The 23,180-nt window shown below is 35.0% G+C and overlaps 1 protein-coding gene across 1 annotated transcript in view; it reads right to left on the reverse strand.

Annotated features, from left to right (window-relative positions):
• Nucleotides 1-23,180, reverse strand: part of 5-HT2B (5-hydroxytryptamine receptor 2B) — a 114,456-nt gene that overhangs the window by 33,103 nt on the left and 58,173 nt on the right. Inside the window, exons 2-3 of the mRNA XM_073079522.1 lie at nt 15,989-16,498; nt 2,242-2,344 (exon numbers count right to left, since the gene is read on the reverse strand). Of these exons, the coding sequence (XP_072935623.1) occupies nt 2,242-2,344; nt 15,989-16,361 (476 nt within the window). The 5' untranslated portion in view covers nt 16,362-16,498. The remainder of the gene's footprint in view (nt 1-2,241; nt 2,345-15,988; nt 16,499-23,180) is intronic.

A 23,180-nucleotide genomic window follows, 5' to 3' on the forward strand; every position in this document is an offset into this window, starting at 1 on the left:
TACTTTACCTAATTGGTGAAGTCCCGATAAAAGAAACATTATTTTAAGTTTTTTTTTGTTTGTATCTATCGTAAAATTATAAAAAAACATTTAACTTTTTTATTCTTTATTATAATAACAAAAATGTATATTGTGAGTAAGCATCGGGGCTAGGGCTAGGAAAAGCGTTCCTGTTATAGTTCGCGCCAAACTGCTAGGCCGCTCTGAAGTTGTTGCGAACAGGTGTAGTCATACAATTTGCTATGGCGACGCGATTCATTTCTATATTCAGAGCGGACTAGCAGTTTTTCGTGGACTATATGCGTGTTTATGCTCGCATGCGCATCTCCACCGCACAGATGCGTTACCTTGCTAAAAGACTACCACCTACCTACCTACTTTGTTCGATGTATTTACAGGAGTGGCATGGTCACTAAGTGACAAAACTCCTTTATGAACTAAAGAGAAAAAAAAGACTATCTTTTCGCGACATGTGCGTATAAAATGATAGGGTTAAAAAGGCATGTTTACTTATGGAATGAGCGCCTATGTGTAACACACGCGACACTGACGGCTGATTTATAAGAAAAACTCCGTTACAACATTTGTCAGTGGTAGCAACTTGTGTCTGATCTAAGTTTAAACTTAATTTTTCATTGGGAGTTCACTCGATCAGTAACCACTTACTAGTTTAAATTCACGTTCATTTTCTTTTTACCCGACTGCCAAGGAAGGGTTATGTTTTTCGCGCGTATCTTGTATGTTTGTCTTTCTTTATTTGATCCGATCTAACAAACGGCTGGATGAATTTCAACAGTTAAAGTGTCATTATATTTGTCTCAATGACCCGAGTGTCCTTAGATAGGTGTTAGTAAAAAAAAAATCAAAATGGCGGATTTTTGGCGCGAAATAGTAACACATTTAAAAAAAAAAGTTAAGCGAACCTATCGAGTAGGGTATCAAATGGAAGGAAATTAAACGGATATTATAAAAACATATTTGTATATATATAAAACAGTAAGGTGACTGACTGACTGACTAACTAAATGACTTTTTCATTTTTCAGAAATCAACGTACAGCCTAAACCAAGGACCTTACAGTTCTGAAATTTTGCACACAGGTTCTCTATATAGCTTGAATAAGTACTAAGAAAAGCCTTTTGGAAATTCTACCCTTAAGAGGGTAAAATAGGGGAAAACAGTTTTTTTGAAATCCTTTAATTTTGAAGCAACTACTAAAAAATTTTGTATTTGGCTTTCTGGATAGCAACAAGGACGCACTTATTTATCCCCCTCCGAAAAATCAACCCCGTAGAAGGTAAAATAAGGGTTAAAAGTTCATTTGAACAATCGTCAATTTTGAAGCAAACACTATGACATTTTGTATCAGGCTTGTTGGATAAAAATAATGAAATGCTACCTCTAACGAGGCAAAATAATGACCGAAACTTTGATTTACCGAAGTTATATATTTTATAGACCGTAAATGGTGAATTTTTTCGTGAAATAGTAACACGTTTTAAAAAAGTTAACCAAATTTATCGAGTAGGGTGTCAAAATAAAGGAAATTAAGAGGAGATTACACATACATTATATAATATATCTTATATATAAAATTCTCGTGTTAGTTACCGTACTCCTCCGAAACGGCTTCACCGATTTTCACCAAATTTTATATACATATTCAGTAGGTCTGAGAATCGGCCACTATCTATTTTTTTTTACACCTAAGTGATAAGGGTTGTTCATCCTTAACATTTTTTTATTTATATGGCAACACAACGTTTGCTGGGTCAGCTAGTACATATATACTCGTATATACATATCGAGATGACTGTACGACTAAATGAGTGAGTTGCTGTGCCAGAGATTAACGCAAAGGGAAACCGCTGAACTTAAGCGTGCTGGAATTTTACATATAGGTTCTTTATATAGCGTAAATGAACACTACGAGGATAAAATAGGATAATATTGTTTGAACATCTTTTGTTTTTGAAGCAAACACCTACTATGAAACTTTGTATTTGGCTTTCTGGATAAAAATAATGAAATGCCTATTTCACTGCTTTTGGAAATTTTGGAAATTCTATTCAGCCTTTTTGGTGCAGTCGGGTTTTTGATTTTTTTAATTAATTACTTGTTTAATTTCGAAACAAGAGTATTACTTTACATACTGCGTTGGCAGCAGGGTGGCCACACGACAACGAAGTTAACATTAAATAACAAACTTCTAAAAAACCTCTGAGTAAATAGTTTATTTACCTGTCAACACTAATAGTGCACAGATGCATAATGGACGCTGTGCAGAGCAGCACGTCCAGGCAGATCCAGGTGAGGCAGTAGACGGCTGGCAGCGGGAAGTAACCTGGAACAACGATATACATGTCACAATAATGGTTTAAAGGTGGTAGAACCATTTGTGGTTCGAGCGGCACCACCGCAACACCTATTTATGCTCCATAACAGCAGTGTTAAGCGCTGCTGTGTTCTGGTTTGAAGCCTGTGGTAAGGGAGACGTACTTTTACCGTACTTTAGACGTACCGAGACGTTTCAGTTTAGTCCTCAGGGGTGGCGGCGCATCTGTGGCCGTCCTCGGGTAGGAATATCTAATCTTGTCTGGGGTTGACGACAGATTTCCATGGCTGGCAGTAGCCACTTACCATCAGGACTGCATGTTGCTGGTCTGCTACTCCTATATTATAAAATGAAGTGGTCGGATAGAGTTGCGGGTTCGACCCGGTTAATTTAAATGACAATGTTTGTGACTGGCATTCACAATACACGGGTTTCTGATGCCCATGGACATCTATAATCAATCCCAGATTAGATTAGGGTTCAAAATGAGCTCACTCACAGTTGCGTTATTACCCCTGAGGACAAAGTTGGAACGCGTTGGATAATGTATCCCTTACCACACCTGGGTTAAGGGTGGGAATATGTTCTATGTATAAAATATTGACGCAACCTAATATTATAATATACGAGTACCAAATGTAATAATTGTATCGACTTCCCGCTACTCGTCAAGAGATGGCGCTGCTGAATCACGCTATCGTAGTTTTCTAATTATCTTGCATATAAGCTGAGAACTGAGACTGTTGGAGCATAGTCACTCCCCGGGCATTCCTCACCTAGCCCGGTGGGAGATCTCCCTTTGCCAAGTAATAAACCAAATATTATATATAGGTACTACATATTCCTTAGCTAAATTTAGTGCTTTTGAATAATTTGATAATAATATCGATATTCAAAGCGAGTACTACCTAAACGTTATACGGTTTCCAAATACTCTCTAATTACTCGTTCTTAATTAGTGAAGTTTACATGAGCGCTATATAATAGATACTCCTATCATAATAACTATGTGTTATTATAATAATTCGTGGGCTTTAAACCATAGGGGCGTATACGTAATACTACTTTTCAGGAGACAATATATTTAATATCTTTACGTCGAAAAGTTTTTCTTTGTCGTCTTAAAAATAATTAGCCTATAATTATGATCGAATGGGAGATAATGTATAAACAAATTTCGACCAAAAAACCAAAAATCGCAATTTTGCAAGCCCATGAAATGTATGAAGAAGGTAGTATAATTCCGTAGTTTGCGCATGTTATCTTAATCGATCTTCACCGCTAAGCAACCATTAGTATTTTTTTTTCAATTACGTGCGATATAGAAATTAAATCAATTGCTAAACGATGAATGAAAACCTCGTTCTAGCCTTATACGTTCGAAAACATTCTATACTATGTTGACGATTAGGTAACTTATATTGTGCTTATTACTAACTACGGACCGTGGAGTGCCAGTCCCACTTGTGGGAAGCTCGCAAAAAGCATTGGGACACAAGGAGTTGTAACCAAATCTTGTGGAAAGCGTTATGGGAGTTTAAAATATCCACTTCTTCACCATTATGCTTTGGAGCAGCATAAAAATCTAAGTCTTCTCCAATTTTAAAAAGTCTTCTCCAACTGAAAGATTCTTCAATTCTGAGAAGTCTTCTACAGTACCCTTACCATGATTTTTTACGTTTTGACAAATATGACTGTTTTGGTATTTGTTTACGTATTGGCCTATACAATTTCCAAGTTCCGACACAATCCGCTAAGGGCGCTGATTGAAAATTGTATGGGCAAATACGTAAATTTGTTTACGTATTACCAAAACAGTCATATTTGTCGAAACGTAAAAACTCGTGGTAAGGGAACAGTTCCGAAAACAACCGTGTCCATCAGAAGAACATAAAAGCAGTTGCATAATACAAAACGAACAATTTAACAATTCAGACAAGAACAGATTCTGGCCGAACTATTCGTCTGAAGACACTCGACATTGAAAATTTAATGAACGTTCCACTTGGCGCTAATGGGCCGTTATTATCGACAATTTCTCGGAACCTCCGCGCAAACGGTTACGTTCTGTTGCCGTTCTAGTGCTTTCTACGCGACTTAAGTCTTGAATTGTATTTATAAAGTTGAATAAAAATAGTTAAGTGCTTGGTATTATTAGTTTAAGTGTTGTTATATTTTCTTGATACTTATTAGCGCCCTGTACCCTGTTTACGTATTTGCCCAAACAATTTCCAATCAGCGTCCCTAGCGGATTGGGTCAGAACTTGGAAATTGTATGGGCCAATACGAAAACAAATACCAAAACAGTCATATTTGTCAAAACGTAAAAACTCATGGTAAGGGTACTGTATCCGTATGATGTTAAATTACATAGTATTATATAGTATGTACATATATTAAACACTAGCCGACCCGTGCTCACTTCGGTGGGCGTTAATTATATTTTTGCGATGCAATTATGTTGCGAGAACGAAAAGAGAACAACATTTTTGATGAAAATTATGTTCGTCTGTACCGAACCATTTGGTACGCCCACGCCAGTAGAGCATCACATTTTTCCCAATTTCCGCTAACTTGCTATAGATACGAGTATGTCATTATTTTTCTCTGAACTTCTTGTTCAATCATAATAAAATATAACCTATAGAATTCCTGAATAGTGTTACTTTCTAATTGAGAAAGAATTTTCATGATTTCAGTATTTCCGAAGATTAGCCCTCACAAACAGACAAAGTTACAAACTTTACCTCTTTATAATATTAGTATAGATTAAAGCTATATTAAGCTAAATAATTTAGTCATCAACCCAGTCCTCAAGTCTATACCGGCATCACACAATTAGAAGGATTTAAGCTATAGTCCATCGCGCTGGCCAATTGTGAATTGGTAGATTTAACACAGCACATCGTAGAGAACATTTTAAATAACTCTAGGCGTACAGTATTCGTCACAATTTTTCTTCGCTGTTAATTAATTTCTAATATGCATGTATTTTCGAAAAATTATTACCATGAACTCTAGAATTCTCTTGTCTCTCTAGAAACTGAATAATGTATACATGATTATAATAATTTAAAATAAATCAACTTCTACACAGTTGAATGGATCTTGTCTAGACACAGAAATAATATATTGATATAAATACCATCTGCGTTTATGTTTAAAGTTGCATATAAATAATACAGGCTGTAGACCCTCAGTGGTTCGAGGTCTTAGTCACCGCCGCTACACGTATTTCTGCCTAATAACAGCAATGTTCTTTCCTAACGTTTTAACTGTGCTAAAACTTTGAAGGTGGTAGAACCCTTTGTGGTTCGACTCCGGCGGCACCACCGCCACACCTATTTCTGCCTAATAACAGCAGTGTTAGGCGCTGCTGTGTTCCGGTTTGAAGGGTGTGGTAAGGGAGACAGACTTTTTCGAGGCGATCCAGCTTAGTCCTCAGTGGTAGCGGCGCATCTGTGGCCAACCTCAGGTAGGAATATCTAATCCTATCTGCGGTTGATTACAAATGTCCATGGGCGGCAGTAGTCACTTACCATCAGGTGGACTGCATGCTCGTCTGCTACTTCTATATTATAAAAAAAAAAAACAGATGTCTTAGAACGGCAGTAGCTTGTTATCAACAAGTGAACTACATGCATGCTACTACATTTCCTACCTGGGCTTAGCATAGATTAGTAAAGATTACTCACTCCTAACAAGAAAATGTAACCAGTTTTGACAATTGACATTGTCACTCATCTATTTTCGTGTTTGAAAAATATTTAAAAAATGTAGTTTTTTATCATTTACGAATGAAGCGATATTTCTCCGCACTTTTTCTTCGATTTTCGTTTTTGTACCAATTAACTGCGCATGTCGCCATTGTTCCGCGTAAATTACACCATGACAGCCATAAAATGGCTGACAGAGTGGTCAGCCGTTTAAGTCATTTAATGGCTTCCTTAATTACAAGGCGGTGGGATATCTATAGTTATCTATGGGGGTTACCTACAGATAGCTTCAGACCTCAATTATCAGAATACAATCCTCGGTGGATAGCATGCTCAATACTTCAATATTATAAACACAGCACATGTATTGTTCTGATATTTAATAACTATATCTACTTAACTACGTTATATCGTCTCCCAAAACTTTCCTCTCGTGGCATTTAAGCACATAATGGAAATAACGTAACCGGACACTAATGGCCGTTTGTATTTCACGACCTTTTTACGATCGCACCCAAAACACACAAACTACGCTTTTTATCTACCCTTAGTCCTCATTAGGTGATAGCGAACAATAAATTATTAGTGTAAGATAAGAACGTTTGAATTAAAGAAAATATGCCTCAAGACTATAAGTTTGTATGTGGTTCGGTTTGGGAGACTTCACCGCCTATTTCTGCCTCATAACATCAGTGTTTAGTTGCTGTGTTCCTGTTTAGGGGTGTGGTAAAGAAGACATACCGAAGCGTTCCAAATTATCTGCGATCTTAGATAGGACTCGTATATTACTTGGGGTCCATTACAGATGTGCAATGTCCATGGGCAACAGTGAACAGTTATCATCAGTACCCTTACCATGAGTTTTCAAAACATCCCATAATTTTACGTTACGTTTACTCAATCCATTATTATGTTCCGTTTGCTTCAGTAGACTGAGTAAAATGTTTGCAAAAAAGAGAGACAAATCATAAAGCGCAATTTTGTCAATTTAGACAGTTAATTACGTTACTGACACTATAGTTCTGATACAATCCGCTAGGTATTGGAAATAGTATGGGCAAATACGTAAACAAATACCAAAACAGTCATATTTGACAAAACGTAAAAACTCATGGTAAGGGTACAGGTGGATGGCGTGCTCGATCGCTATATCTAGTATCATTATCAGTTTTGAAAAATGGCAATTGACTTATCATAACATTACATTATGCTCGTATGAAGTTAATTTATCAGATGGAGTATTCGTTTATCAGACGGAGTAGTCGGCAATATATTTAGGGAGCTAATAGGTACCTACATGAGTGACGTATTACGCCTACAAAATGTATGTATAATATATGTATATAATATACTTACTGACCCGGCAAACGTTGTGTTGCCATATACTAAAAAAAAATGTTAAGAGTGAACGACCCTTATCACTTACGGGTTTGAAAAATAGATAGAATATTTGAAACTGCGATAATAGCGAAGTCTGTCGAATCCAATGTGAAACATTCCAAAATCAACAACTCTTTCTGTTAGTGTTACAATAAATAATCGGCAATGGTAGTTGAGAACTTTCGACAACATTCATCGGCAGAGACCATCAGCACAGCAACGTTCACCGACACGAACTATCGCTCGTGTGTTACGTCCCTTAATCCTCCAGAAATGCCTTCTAAAGGTCAACAAAGGCACAGGACGTTAGTGTGTCATCAAACATTGTTACATTCTTTATGACCCTCCTCATTAACGACTTAAGGTAACTAAAGGGAGCGTTCCGCTAAGTATCAAAAAGGTCGCCTAATTCCGCGTAAGGACGAAGCTACTTACACCGACTTGTTAGAGAAATCGGCTTTGTAAAGGCTATTTCAATAAAGTTGCGAGGGAAGCTAAATATAGAGAACTCCTAATGCGTATACTTTGTATGTACAGCCAGCTCCAAAACTAGATGAACATATTAAGGTTTATAAGTAGCTGAACACAACTAGCACCATTATTAGATAAACGTCATAAAGTTTCAAAAGTAAATGAACACTACAGTGTCAAAAGTAGTTGAACAATGACATATCATAATAGTGATGTTACCTATTTTATGTATACGGTTATTCGGCTCCTTTGACGCGATAGTGTCTAATTTTGATGCTTTATCTAAGCATCATCCTAGAGGTGTTCAAATATTTATAAACGCTTGGGTGTATTAGGTATTTTTGAAATTATCTATTTTTGAAGCTGACTGTACATATATATGTAAAGGAAGCAGTGAAGCATATATCCCAAATCAAATCAAATCAAATCAAATTCGTTTATTATGGATGTAAAATGGTTTCTGCTGCCTAAAAAAGTTTTATCCGATTGCAAAAAAGAAATAATTTTACTTTAAATCAATCGTATTTGTTGCTATTTCCCAGAATTACGTCAATATGCCTCAGTGGCTTTTAATTTTAACAAATTGAATTCTATTATTATTTCCAATTTATCTGCCATAATTTATTGCAATTATTGTTTACACCGTTTCTTTTCCATAGAAAAAGACTATCTAAGATACTGGTAGATAGTTGAAATGTAAGAAACTATTTTTAATACGTGCCATTTGAATTCCTTTTTTTTAAATAAAAAAAACATCCTAATTATATTTTTTCATACATTGGTATAAGTACATAATACGTCATTGAACTTAGTTCCCAAAGTCAAAATATTAAATATTTTTTTCGAAATTCATAAAATTTACAAAAACTCTCCAGGCAATTAAACAATCAAAGTTAGGTGATCGGTCTAACAAATTGACGAAACGATTTAATCACAAAAAACGATTCGATCGACATGATTGAGGCGAGAGGTTTTTGAATATTCAACGCTCTTCAGACAAGAGCCACTGGGAGGCTCTACACTATCAGATAGGCATGCTGGATGACTAATTAAAATGCGATGATGCTGCTAAAATAGTACTGAATTGATGGTTCTGTATTTTTGCTGGGTTTTACGCAAAAGGATCTTGTACTCCTGGACTTCTAATTTAATTTGGTCTATCTATGACATGTATAATTGTATATGTCAAAGAGGATGATAATCTTTATAAAAGAATTGAGGGACTACTATTGAAATTGGTCACAGATATCAACGACAATGATAAACTTTATAAAAGAACCGATGTATTTCAAAAGGAAGTTGATCCGTATGGCTTGATGCTCAACTGATATTCGGAGGATTTCGAGTTTGATTCACATATGCATATCTAAATATGAATCTAGTTTTGAATGTGTAACAACGTGAGAATATAAAATATTCAATAAAATCATCATATACATTATCATCATACACATTATCATCATAAAGATACATAATGACTTTGGCACTACTAGCAGTAGTACTAGTAGTACTAGCAGTACTACTATTAATACTACTAGAAACAAAGATTTGCACTTGGCATTTCTGCAGTTAATCCTAATCAGAATTCCCCTTTCACAATACCATTTTTAATATCATCACCTTCATCATTCAACATTAAGTTCAAGGCGAAGTATGAGACGGCAGAATGTAGCCCATTACTGTTTCATCAGCCAGAAAGTTTGCCCTTTCGCAACCGATAAACAAACTGCGGAACTTTTTCGACAAGCATTCATCTATCACCGGGAATCCTAATTGTCGGGCCGACATCGAATTAAATTACACGTAAGCTTCTTGGAGACCCATAAATTTATATTACTTGAATACGACACTTCCTTATCGGAACAAATTATCCGTTTCTGCTCATTAAGCGATTTCTGAAGTCAGAACGTTTGTTTTCTGAATTCAATTTACTATTGGGTATCTACTATCTTATTAAATTTGACCCATAAACAAACAGTACTCTGATGGTTTTGTTTATAATAATTTAGTATAGTAAGTATAGAAAGCGTCACAAATACGTACCCTGGCGTCATATTTAGTCGCTATATATCAATATTTGTTTCTTGTCAAAAAATATATAAGAACCCCATACTTTTGACGTAGTCAATAAATTTAATAGGCTAACCGTAGTTTGCCGAATTGAATAAACACTTTGAAAGAAAGCTCAATTTAGATATTTTTGAAAAGCCCCAATAGCCCGTCTGATGTCATATGTAATATTCTTCTAAATTTGTGCATTGACTTATGAACAAAAATAGATCTCTAGCAACCTAGATTCTGTTAACCTCATTAAGCTTCATAAAGCACTATCAATTACCTCATTAAGAACAAGTACTTCAAAGACCTGGTCCGGATTGAATGTTACGTATTTTGCTTTCCAATTACTATCTCCTCATCTCCTTACTCAGTCAAACAAAGAATCACGGGCCCAAACAAAGCAATTCATCTATTTATTGAATGTGGAAACAACGGGACGCACAAACCTTGTTCCGACTTGCAAAGACAATCAAATTTCTAATGAACGCTTAAATAACTTTGTTAGGGAAGATCGTAACAATCGCTAACTCAATTCCAGTTCAGGTGAACGATGATTGGCCTAAGGGTTTGCTGAATTAGCTCAGGGGTTTCTTACATCTTTTCGCTAGGGACCGCATTGTGAATCGCAGTTAGGCCTGTTTAGTAGGTTGATTGAAATATTTCTAAGTCGGTCTTCTTTAAAATTATAATCATGTTGCATGTATAATTATTAATAGAAGAAGAGATACTACTTCTCGTATATAAGACGCAGGCAAAATTGATAATAATAAAATGGAATATGATCCAAATAGAAGAAAATAAGCGTTCAGTCTACCTGATACTAAGTGCTAACAGTGCCACTAACATCTATTACCAACTCCAGACAGGATAAGAGAAGTCCGAGAATTTAGTTGTAACGCCTTCAAACAGATAGAGATGCTGTGATAGCCTAGTGGTTAAGAAATTCGGCCTCTCGATCGAGGGGTCTGAGGTTCAAATCCTCTGATTTTTCAAAGTTATGTGCGTATTAGAAATTAATTATCACTTGCTAAACGGTGAAGAAAAACATCGTGAGGAAACCTGTATACCTGAGAGATTTATAAAAAAAACTCAAAGGTATGTGAAGTCTACCAATACGCACTTGGCCAGCACGGTTGACTATGGCCTAATCCTTCTCATTATGAGAGGAGTTCCGTGCCCAGCAGTGGGACAGTTGTTGATAATGATGATGATGCCTTCAAACCAGAACAGTTAAAAATGCTGTTATAAATCAGAAATTGGTGCGGCGGTGATGTCTCCGAAGGGGCCACAGAGGGCTTAGAAAATGTGAGTAATCCCAAAAGGTACTATTGTATAGTTGTCCATAACAATTAGAAGTTGCGTAACGAGTTCGGTCTATAGCAATACCAAGTCTCATTTATCTGCAGTCCTTGTGAAATTTAATTGCAAATTAATCTATTTGTTCTGAGAGCTAATGGATTCTCTGGTGCCATTTTCCGCCAATAATACTATCTCGGGAAGATTGTGATTCTTCATTAATTATAGACTCTCAATAATGTTTGTTTTGTCTCAAGAATAATTAGTTTATTTTGTTAATTGTGTATTTTGTCATAAATGACCTTTTTGGTAAGGTAAGGCCTATAGGCGAATCACTGATGCTGATGGTCTGACTCTATAAAAGATACACGTATTATATGACAGTAAGAGCTGAAGACAAGCCAAAGATATGGTGTCATAGAGGCAGCTCAACAGGTCATCCACCAAGGCCTACCAAAACGGGCACGACCTTCAGTAATGAAGATATTGACGAAGATGAAGTTTGGAGGAATCACAAAAAAGGCTCATGATGTAAAATTTGAAAATAAATGGCATAACTTTGGGCAATTTAGTTACCTTTTATAATGGCAAAACACATTAAGTATTAGGATTAAAATAAATTGATACAATAAGAAAGTTGTTACATGTTACAATTGCTAACGCTTTCCGATTTTCCGGCAAGTTCCGCTTCTGGGGAAAATTTGAGCCGTCTACCGAAAAGCCCCTGGGACGGCTATTGTCCCAGAAATCAATGGAATTGAAAGCCTTCGTTCATTTTTCCGCGGCAATATTTCATTCTTGTTCGGGCAGTCACTAAGTACCTTTTAAAGATGACATTTGGAAAGTTCATTCTTTGTATCAGAATTCGTCTTTTTAGTAGAAATCAAGCGTGGTCCGTAATTGGTCACTTATGGTCAGTTAATATAGTAATAGCTTAGAGGTTGAAACTTGATTTAATCAATGAGATCGAGGTTCGAACAAGCACTTTTGTTTTTTTAATGTTATATGCTTAAAAGTAATATTAGCTAATTATTATCACTTGCTATTGCTATAACAGTGAAGTAAAACATCTTGAGCAAAGCTACATGATCAATAGTACATAAATCTAAGGTGATCATGATGACTTCCTGGCCGAGGACCGAACCCGGAACCAGTGTGTCCGGTCAGTAAATCGATTACGTAAGTCGTCTGTACATGCGAGTATATGGTAAAAGCTATTTAAACTGCTTGAATGGGCAAAAGGCCGGTTGCAATATCAGTAGTATTGATAATGGACAAATCCGTGCTTATAATAGATTTAGAAAGTCACCTTATGATATTTATTAATTTCCGTGAACTACAGTTGGCTTCGAGCCATAAAATGGTACTTAAGATTGTAACTGTGAGTTAAGTATTTAAAAATATATTAATAGGCAGAATTTTTAAACCTTGACTATAGTTACAATGAGGGAAATAATAATTTGATACATCTCTTGGTAAATTGATATCAGTAATTCCATTGGTTTTGTTTACCTAAGAACCTTACAAACTTATACCTAAGCGTAGATCTATATTTATACATATTTTAATACGAGGAAATTAGTGTACTAAACGAGTATGCAGTACACCTGATAGAAAATGTTTCTGCCACCACTGTCCATGGACATCTATAACCACTTCCAGGTAAAATTAGTCTTATCTGTGGTTGGCCACAAATGCGTTCAAATTCTAATTCAAATTCTTTATTTGCTAGAACACAGTTATTACACATATATTATGTATATACTATATTTCGATTTTTTTTACTACCTCTGAGGACCAAGTTGGATCGCCTGAGATAAGTATCTCTCTTCCCACACCCTTCAAACCAGAATACACCAGCGCTTAACACTGCTGTTATTAGGCAGACGGCAGTGTGGCAATGCTACCTCCATAGGTGAATCGCCTTATTTGAACCAAAAAGGGTGCTATACCTTTGTCTTGGACCTTTACAGGTAGAAATGAAGAAACTTGGTCATCTATGACCTTGAAGAGAATTTAATCCAATCTTTACTTACCAACAGTAACTAAAACAAGCAACTAACAAATCCTTTACCTACAGTTACCATTTAACTTTCCAATGTACGTCGGAGTTCTGTTTTCAAAAACAACGAGGTAATTAGTTCGTTACGCTTTAACTTATTTACAACACTAACAAAAGTACTGATTGTTTTATACAGTTTTATACTGTTAGTTAGTTTGTTAATTCCTCGTGCGCATCATCCATATCAATTAATATAAGTTCTCTTTAAATGAGAATTTTTAAATAAACTTTTAATATTTTTGATTAAGATTGGATAATCGTATAATATTTTAAATAGAAGAGTATATCCAAGAAAAATGAGCTATATATCAAGTGTATGAACATTTTGTTAACATAACTACTAAGTTATTTGCCAATCGTTTATTTTTGAGTAGAATAAGAGTTGATGATTTTTGTTTGACACGAATGATTATTACTAATAAAAATGATGACTTTTATTATTGTTGTCATTGTTATATTTGATTATTTTTATGTTTGATAATAACGATAATTTTTATTGATTGGAGTGACTGACGAATTAAATGAATCCAAATTGAAAAAAAAAAGAAACCACGTAAACAACTTTAGTACTTTAACTATGAGCTACAAAGTAAGCAACTTAAGTAAGTTAAGAGCGAAGTAGTAACTTTTTTGTTATTTCATTCTTGTATAGCGCTATTTTAACGTAAATTCCACTTCTTGCAGTATGAGTGGTTCAGCTATTTACCTTGCCGGCAAACTCACCTCTAAGAGTAAACTAATTAAAAGCAACTGTGAAGTAATTTGTTAAACCAGAAGCGAATTATTTGCTTGTCGACGTTGTATATAGAAAAAGACTCGCTTTCTTCTTTCCTGGTTGGAAGGTGGTAGAGATGGGTTGTACTAGGTAAATTTGGGACTAGGTATGCCTGTTCCTAGTATTTAAAAATACGTGATCCAGAAACCGGTTCCACCTAGTCCCATAAAGTCTCATTAGTACAATTCGGTGTGGACTAGGTACTTATACTCGGACTAGGAAGCTAGTTCGCTCATGCCTTAACGTGTAATGAAATGGCGCGGCGAGCAAAAAAAAAATAACAACGGAAACCATGTCATGAGCATGGGTGTACCATTGGGTGATCACGAAATGACACGTCTAAATAACTTCTGACCACAAGTTTGTGTGGTCTTCTCTTTAATTAATTTAAGGACCCTTTGTGGTCTGTGGCCATGTGTCTTGGTTACGACCTAGTCTAAAGTCTAATAAGACTTCATACACCTTTAAGACCTATTTCCCTCCACCGTTAAAGCAAATGATGACTAATAGCTGTAATATCTATCTAACTGCTGCTCGTAATATTTTCAAGTAATTTGAGGTTTATGTGAAAATGGCAAAAACATTGAATTTCTACATTTTTCTTTTTTATTTTATCAGACGACGTATTATGAAAGCATCTGGTCCGTTATATTATAATCTACTTACAATATACTCTTTATACTCTTTCCTACTCAAATTGAAACGTTTCGAGTACTAGAGCACACAGTAGTGCAATTTAAAAGTGCAAATTATGTAGAGCGAATTTTTTGATTCATTAATAACATATACTTGTCATACATGTATTACTTGTAATACATATATTAATCGTTACAATCATCATCATTATTATCATTGGATAAACATAATCATATATCAACAGACATTTTAGTATTTCATTTGGAGGTTAAATTATTTTTATTTCTAAATTAGCAAACCCGGCGAACTCCGTTTCGCCACCAGATGGCTTCGTTTTTTGTAACATTTCGTTTGGGGATTAAAAGATGAAGAACATTTTTTTTGTTTTATATTTGAAAAGGAAAAACATTATTTCATTTCACAACAGTAATGAATTCATTTCGATTACAAAAATGACGTGTAATTTAGTTGAACTTTATTTGCCCCTGCCAATAAATGATTGAAAATTGTAACACATCGTACAAACGATGTGTTACGTCTCGTTTACACGATGCAAGATATTACTTCTTTGCTGAACGACAATGTCTCGTGATGTAACTGGATCGCCAACAATAATTGCAGCAACAAAGCAATCTAAAATAAAGCGTATTTGACATCTCTGTGCCCTTTAGGCGGCGCGCCCCCCTGGTTGGGAACAACAGTCATAGATCATCACAAGGGTGAGGAGTCGCTTGGAGATCTTCCCGCATCTTTTAAAACATTATGGAAAGATTTCAGGTATGTAGGTTTCTTAATGATGTTTTCAAAGCTAGCGTTAATGACTTTCAAATAGACGCTTCGAAACCTAGGGGTAAATAGATGAAAATATATTCTTGAAGTCTATGTGGAGGTCAAAATGAATGCTATTGATATAGGAGCAATTTAAGATAGAACATAATATAATACAAACTTATCGTTATTTTATTATGATGAACTAAGTTTTCCGATTTTTAAGTAACAAATTTCACTAACAAATAGTTTGTTTTAAACTTACAGCTTATAATCTTTGTAAGACTAAATTGATTTTCGATTTCATTACTTCGTTAATAAACGCTGCTTTATTATAAAGTGATTTTAACAACACCAACAAGAGTGAACTAACTTGTGTTAGAGAATAAAATTATAACAATTATTTATTAGTGATATTTCTTAAATGAATTTCTTAAATCTTATTAGTGATATTTCTTAAATGTATATAAAAGTGAATAAAAAATTCTTACCTCTAACCAACGTCAATATTCCAAGCGGCATCACTAAGACTGCTACCAACAGATCCGTTATTGCGAGGGACATCAAGAAATAGTTTGTTACATTCTGCAATCTTCTCTCCAAGTATATAGCAAGACACACCAGAACATTTCCAGCTGCAGTACACAAAACTAACACTGAAGCTACCAGCGCCCACCAATTGTTATAACCGTCGTCTTCGATAAATATAGCAACATTTCTTTCGGTGTCATTAATTATATCAGTTAAATCTTCATCTCTTACTGTATAATTGACAGTAGCATCCCACGTATTAAAATCATTCGTTCCAAAATCGTTTGCTAAAGTGGCTCCAAGAGTATCTTGCTCATTCATTGTTGGAAGCATTGCATTTAGGTTCTGTGCCGTCCAATTTCATTTTCGTTTGTAGGGCGTTCATCTTATTTCGTAAATGTGGTAGACAATAGTCGGTGGATCCATTTTGTTGCTCATTTTCAGTCTTCCATCACGATTTCATTTAACATCTGCGAAAGAAAGAGATAAATTAAAACACGGATCACTTTTTCTCGGCTAAACAACTTGGGAATTGAGCGATAAAGCTTAATAATATTTTAACAAAAACTACGCTGCAAATACAAATTAACTTCATAATAAAGTACTTTTACAATTAAGTAACAATGTTTCAATTTTAGCATGAAGATTATCTTCGTAATTTAAATATAATTTGTATACAAGCGATATACAAAAGACAAGGCTCCCATTGAGCGTTTGAAATGAAAAAGAATGTGTAATAAGCATTACGAAAGTTATCGGAGCGTTTATCTGTTCGTCAAGCTCCATACAAATTCAAATCAGCTGTTTCATTTTGATTGGCTTCGTTTAATGCGGGTTCAAATCCAATGGCTCCATAATAGCTGGAACGTCGTTTTTACCGATATAAGGGCAAACGAATAAATGTTTTTTCAATTCGGGCGATGGAAATTGTTAGCTGGTACGGCTTTTTGTAGATTTGAGGATAATGTCAATGTTTTATTTATTTTTTGTAGTAACAAGGTATTCAGCTAAATATTTATATCATATAATTTGATGTGTTGTTTTTTCCCGAATTTTTAATGGACCTTGTCCTGTTAGGCAACACATGTGTTATCAAGAGTGTACTATGCAAACTCAAATATAGTCGCACTTGAAAGTGTTACGAAGACGGTAACTAGAGTCTACTATCGACTATCACATATATACTATCCACCTACCACTATCACATCAGTAATATGATGACATCAGATTAGAACTACGACAACTGCTACCTTCATTCTATTATAGAAAAAATCTCATCTTTAAAATTTCAATCGCATCATCATATTTACTTAAGTACCCAATTTCATATCAGTTTGAAGTATCTTTCGAATAACGAATAGCTTCGGTTCCGAGGTTTTAAACCGTTCCCACTTCCTTTACCTCAGAGCCACGATCACGATTACGTTCACGGAAATACCGGCTATAAATTATAGGTACGTCCTCAGTTCACGTACGAGAATCCCAGGTTAGAATAACTGTTACGTTAGTGTTACGTTTGATCGATAGCCGCTTTGTTAGTTGTTATTACAGCTTTATAGCCTATTGCCTTGTTTTGTCTATCGCTGTGTTTTGATATGGATGGTCTGGTCAAGGACATAATGTCTGCTAACATAGGGCGTTATAAATTAGTTATTAACGGTGTGGTTATAAATTATAGGACGTCCTCAGTTCATGTACAGCGATAGGCTGTGTTTTGATATGAACGGTTTGGTCAAGGACATGATGCCTGCTAACAAGGCGTTATTAATTAGTTTTAGTAAGATTACGGATTTACACATGTTTTGTAAAATAGGGCGTTATAAATTAGTTTTTAACGGCGTGGCTATAAATTATAAGAACGTCTTGGGTTCACGTACGAGAATCCCAGGTTAGACTGTTACGTTAGTGTTACGTTTGATCGATAGCCGCTTTGTTGGTTGTTATTACAGCTTTATGGCCTATTGGTTTGTTTTGTCTATCGCTGTGTTTTGATATAGACGGTTTGGTCAAGGACATAATGTCTTCTAACAAGGCGTTATAAATTAGTTATGGCTTGGTTACGGATATACACATATGTCAAAAGGCGTGATAAATTAGTTGCTAATGGTTTGGTCCCGGATATAGACATAATATGTCTGCTAATAAAAGGCGTTACAATGTAGTCGTTACGGACGACGAATCACGAAGGACTTCAATCCTACTAGTAATTTAGTGTGATTGTCATGAGTACTAGTGACCATTAACAATGAGCATCAGGATTGAATGTTTTTCATATTTAAATTACACAATCCATAGACATAGCAACGCATCTATGATATTTCAGAGATACTGTGTAGATACAAATTTCCAGTAATCAAGCAGTCAGTCGTAGTTATATCTTCACAATAGCTCATAAATACCGGTCACCTGTTCTAACTAAAACAATAACCTTACCTTAAGCCGATTACAGATGAGTTACTAAACTAGATGGTAAGGGGAACTTACTTATATAAGGCGTTAAAACTTAGTCCTCAGAGGCAGCAATGCAACTGTGGCCGACCTTAGGTTGGACTTCAATACGACCTGAGGTTGATTACAGATGTATATGGACGGCAGTGACTACGTACCATCAGGTGAATTTCATACTTATCTGCTATTATTAACTAGTTACAAGTCATAATATGTAGCTTTTCTATGATGAAACGACGAATTGCACCATCAAAAGATTTAAACAATGGAAACGTTGAAGACACATTTCCTCATTCCACTTATACGCTATCGAGGACCGGATAGTCGATTCGATTCAAAGCTTTTTAAACTCTTCCTTATCGCATCACGAGCCATTCTCACGAACGGTAGCTCAGCGCTTACGGAAATCGCTAACGTAAATTATTTGACAGTCACCAGTTTGTGTAATCGCTTTCGAGGATAGTGTGTTTGGTGAACGATAACTGTTTGTTTAATCGGTTGGCTTGGATCTAATTGAATGAAATTGAAATTATAATAAAGTATATTTTTAAGTATTCCACTCTTTTAATTTTAATTATTCTTTTTTATTGTATATAATTAATCTTATATATAAAATTCTCGTGTCACAATGTGATTTACCATACTCCTACGAAACAGCTTTACCGGTTTTCACCAAATAGTTTTTTAAAAAGTTTAATGAAAACAATATCTTTTGATAATTATAACATGAAAATGATATTTCAAAATTAGAAACAGATATTTATTTCATTTATTTATATCGATGGACTCGCAACTCAACAAGACGACATCAACCTGTTGGTTAATTACTTAGAGATGTCAAAAGCTTACCTCCGTCAAAGCTAATTTAATATCCTAATGGACTATATCGATATGTATCTTATGTATCACCTTGTGTACGCAAACAATGGTATTGAGAGTCTTGAAGTACCCTTGATTTAGCAATTGGTAAGTGTCAATACTGTTAATAAACTATCCTTGTCATATTATATTGAATACACCTTTTTCTGCAGTTCCAGTTTAAAAGGTGTGGTAAGGGAAAAATACATTTTTCCGAGGCATTCCAGCTTGGCATTGTCCTCAAGGATAGCGGCGCATCTATAGCCGACTTCAGGTTGGAACCAAATTTTATCTGGGGTTGATACAAGACTGCATGCTCGTCTGCTAGTCCTATATTATATAAAACACCACTTCAACACTATTTTAATAAGTAGGTGTCCAATTATTTTAGTTATTCATGTTATGTCCCACTGCTGGGCACGAGTCTTTTCTCACAATTGGGAAAGACCTGGAGCATATCGATTGCACTGTTCCAAGAACAAAGAGCCTAACTAAATGGTTTAACTAAAAACAACATCTGCACGGTCAAAATACATTAAAAAAAATAATAATTTCTTTGGAACCTACTCTTAGAAGCCATATTTTGGCTTCTAAGAGTAGGCATTAAGCTTCATTCCCAATGAAAAATGAACCAATAAGGTACCGTCAAGAATATTTTAGGTTAACCTGACAAACAAAGGGACATCCCTTCATTGTCTGCGGCCGGCGCGGTGATACCGATCACAGGTCCATTAGAGAAATTAACTGAGTTTACTCTGACGAAGGTCTTAGCGGGTTAGAAAGGTTTTGTCCTCAAAAGGGAGTGTTTAATCCATTTAAATTGTTACTTGCCGCGATTTCATTAAAAATAATGCTGTACTTGTTTTGTTTGAACAATGATTTCTGTAATTCAGTCATTAATCTGAAGCATGGCGTTTTCAAAATAGGTCACAACAAAGTTATGTCTATAATAATTAAAAACATTTTGAAGAACTGTTATTAGTTCAATCCTATTGTAGAAGTCTTATCTGAGGTTCCATTCGGGTGTTTGTTGGGTCCCGCATGGGTCCTTAATTAATTAGCACCTACTTTAACGGTAAAGGAAACACGAGGAAACATACAAGCCTAAGTTCGAAAACAAAAGTTCTCAATGTATAGTCAAGTGTATCAATTAGTACTTGGCCAGCGTGGTAGACTAACCTAACCTAACCTAAACCTCACCCTGAGAGGAGAGACGTGCCAGTAGTGCGACAATACTACGTTAAAAACATACATTCATTACTCAGATTTTCGTGCAAGCGTTTCAAGTTCTCGTACTAAACTGGAAATAAGCTTAGCTTTCAAAGCCACGCCATCTCCATGTTTCAGTCGCGGGGCTATCATTAAAATGTAATAAATTCAAGCCAAGGGAAGTTCTGCTTTCTTATCGGGCAAAGGAACTCTAATGAGATGGTTGCCGTTCTAGAAATGCGAGTCTTAAATAAATATTTGATTATATTTTAAACGAGATTCATGAGCGTGGCTTCGTTCAGCGTTCGAGGTTTTTTTTTAATTTATACAGGAATCAGATAAGTTTGGAGCAAAAAAAAACATAACTCCGATGAGCAAAGTAGCGTCCTGAGATCCTTATAAATAAATCCAAGAATCAAAACTTTTCTTTAGTTATAATTATGTTAGTAGCAAATGACCACGCAATTTACCTAATGGTAAGTGGCAAATACCGCCCATGAACATCTATAATCAATCTCAAATTAAATTAGATTTCTACCTAAGATTATCCACAGATGCAATGCTAACGCTTAAAACTAAATTGAAACGCCTCTGATGGGTACGTCTCTCTTACTCACTTCAAAGCGGATCATAGCAGTGGTTAACTCTGGTATAATTAAGCAGAAATGTTGAAACAGCGGTTTTGAAATTTTAGAAATGTCATGTAAAATACTTTGAAGGAACAAGAATAGGAAATTACTCCAGCGATTTGTCAAGAGACTATTAAATCGACCAGAAATAGACAGCGCTCTGCAAAGTTCAAGAAATAATTCTTTGCAGCTCGCACTCTATACGACGCTTTTATAAATAGTCATACTTATAATAACTTGATCTTTAGCATTCATGGAAGTGATGCGTTACGGTATAAATAATATAAATACGTACTCATTTCTGCCATATTTACAATGATATTTATTGCTATATTTTTGTTAAAGGAAAGATAAACACGCTTGCAATAAGCGTTCTTATTTAGTCTGCAGTAACGCGTGAGGGTGACCGCAGACTGGATTTTAATTCCATTAATTTTATTTGTCTTAAATATAGGAACTAAAATAAAGTTAATCCATAATCACTGTTACACAAGCATATTACTAGGTTTTTCTTTATTAAAAGAACATTTTCTTGGAGAACTTCTACGTTAAAACTAAGCTTAAATGCCACATATTATGTCAGCGTCTCTAACTTACCGCACCCTCTAAATATAATACAGTAGATACTTTATAATGTATAGTTAATCACAAATACATAGCTACTGCTAAAGACTAAAATATAACGCCTTTTTCAAGTATATTTGCTTTACCACGTGTAATTATGTTGTGTTTTTAAATTCCTCAGAATAAAGAATCACGTTATTTACAAGAATATAATTATTCATAATTAATTCACAACAAACTTATTCAAGAATGAACTTGAACTAAGTCGTAATTTACGGCCAGCAATTATCAAACTAGTAGGGACTACCTGATACTTTATCGACAGTGTATTAAAGTTGGTATTTAAAGTGAAATATGGCCGACACTTTATTATAAACGGCCCATTAAAGTCTTAATAAGTCACGCAGCACTTTACATTAAAGTTTCGTAGAATCTACATAAAAAATACTATAAAATTGTTTTCTTGGAGAACTATTTTTAAAGGACTTCGTTTTCTTGGACTTAAATATACAATGGCTGCGATGTTACAATTTTGTATGGTAATTTACTGATATGAATGCGTGGTTTGTTTTTAGTGGTATAAATATTAGTTGCCCATAATAAACGTCCAGGGTTCGATGCATTCCGATTTGCACAGGTTATAGGCATGTAAAATCATTAACCTCCTGGGATCTTTCGTCATATATATATTACATAGAAAAGAAAAAAATGTAACAGCACCATCTGTCTATATTTGCGAGATCTTTTACGTTTATTCAATAAATAAAATGTTGGTCCGCCATTTTAAACTGTGATTGGCTGACTGGATAATACTATTTTATTGTATTGTGTATTTTAAGCGTACGATGGCGTCACGGTCGGAAACACGTCGTAAGTAATTTTGAGATTTTTGTCCAAATATCGATGTTTTTATAAAACAATATGTATTTTTATTGTTTATAATAAATCATTTTTACTAAATATGATTCTACAATGCTTGTAATTAACATTAAAAATTATGAAATGTCGGGTGAAAGTTTTATGTCATACTGGTACCACATGAGTTCCCAATTACTACTGTGAATGAATGAGTCCCAATGTAATACTTATATGACATAAACAGTTTTTCTTTATCGGACTTCATATTTTAATATTATTCTTGTTTCTTATTACAAGTTTACGCAATAACGAAATATCCGCTGTGCTAGACAACTCGAAGCTAGACCTAACTGATGAAGATGACGTAGAAAACGTACCATTACAATGTCATTACGGCAACAATCACTTGTATTCTGGTCCTTCGAATTTTTCGGATATTGAAGTAGAAAGTTGTCCAGGTTTTGATATTTTATCGGGTCCTCAATTATAATTACTGAAAGGGACCATCCTAGAGCCTTAGGATTTACTTAGGGTGAATCGGCAGTCCGCAAAATTTGCGAAATACTTACATCAGATCAACATTTTT

Source organism: Epargyreus clarus, unplaced genomic scaffold (assembly GCF_041222505.1).
Source record: "Epargyreus clarus isolate Ecla_fem2 unplaced genomic scaffold, WU_Ecla_fem_2.2 ptg000014l, whole genome shotgun sequence".
NCBI classification, from domain to species: Eukaryota; Metazoa; Arthropoda; class Insecta; order Lepidoptera; family Hesperiidae; genus Epargyreus; species Epargyreus clarus.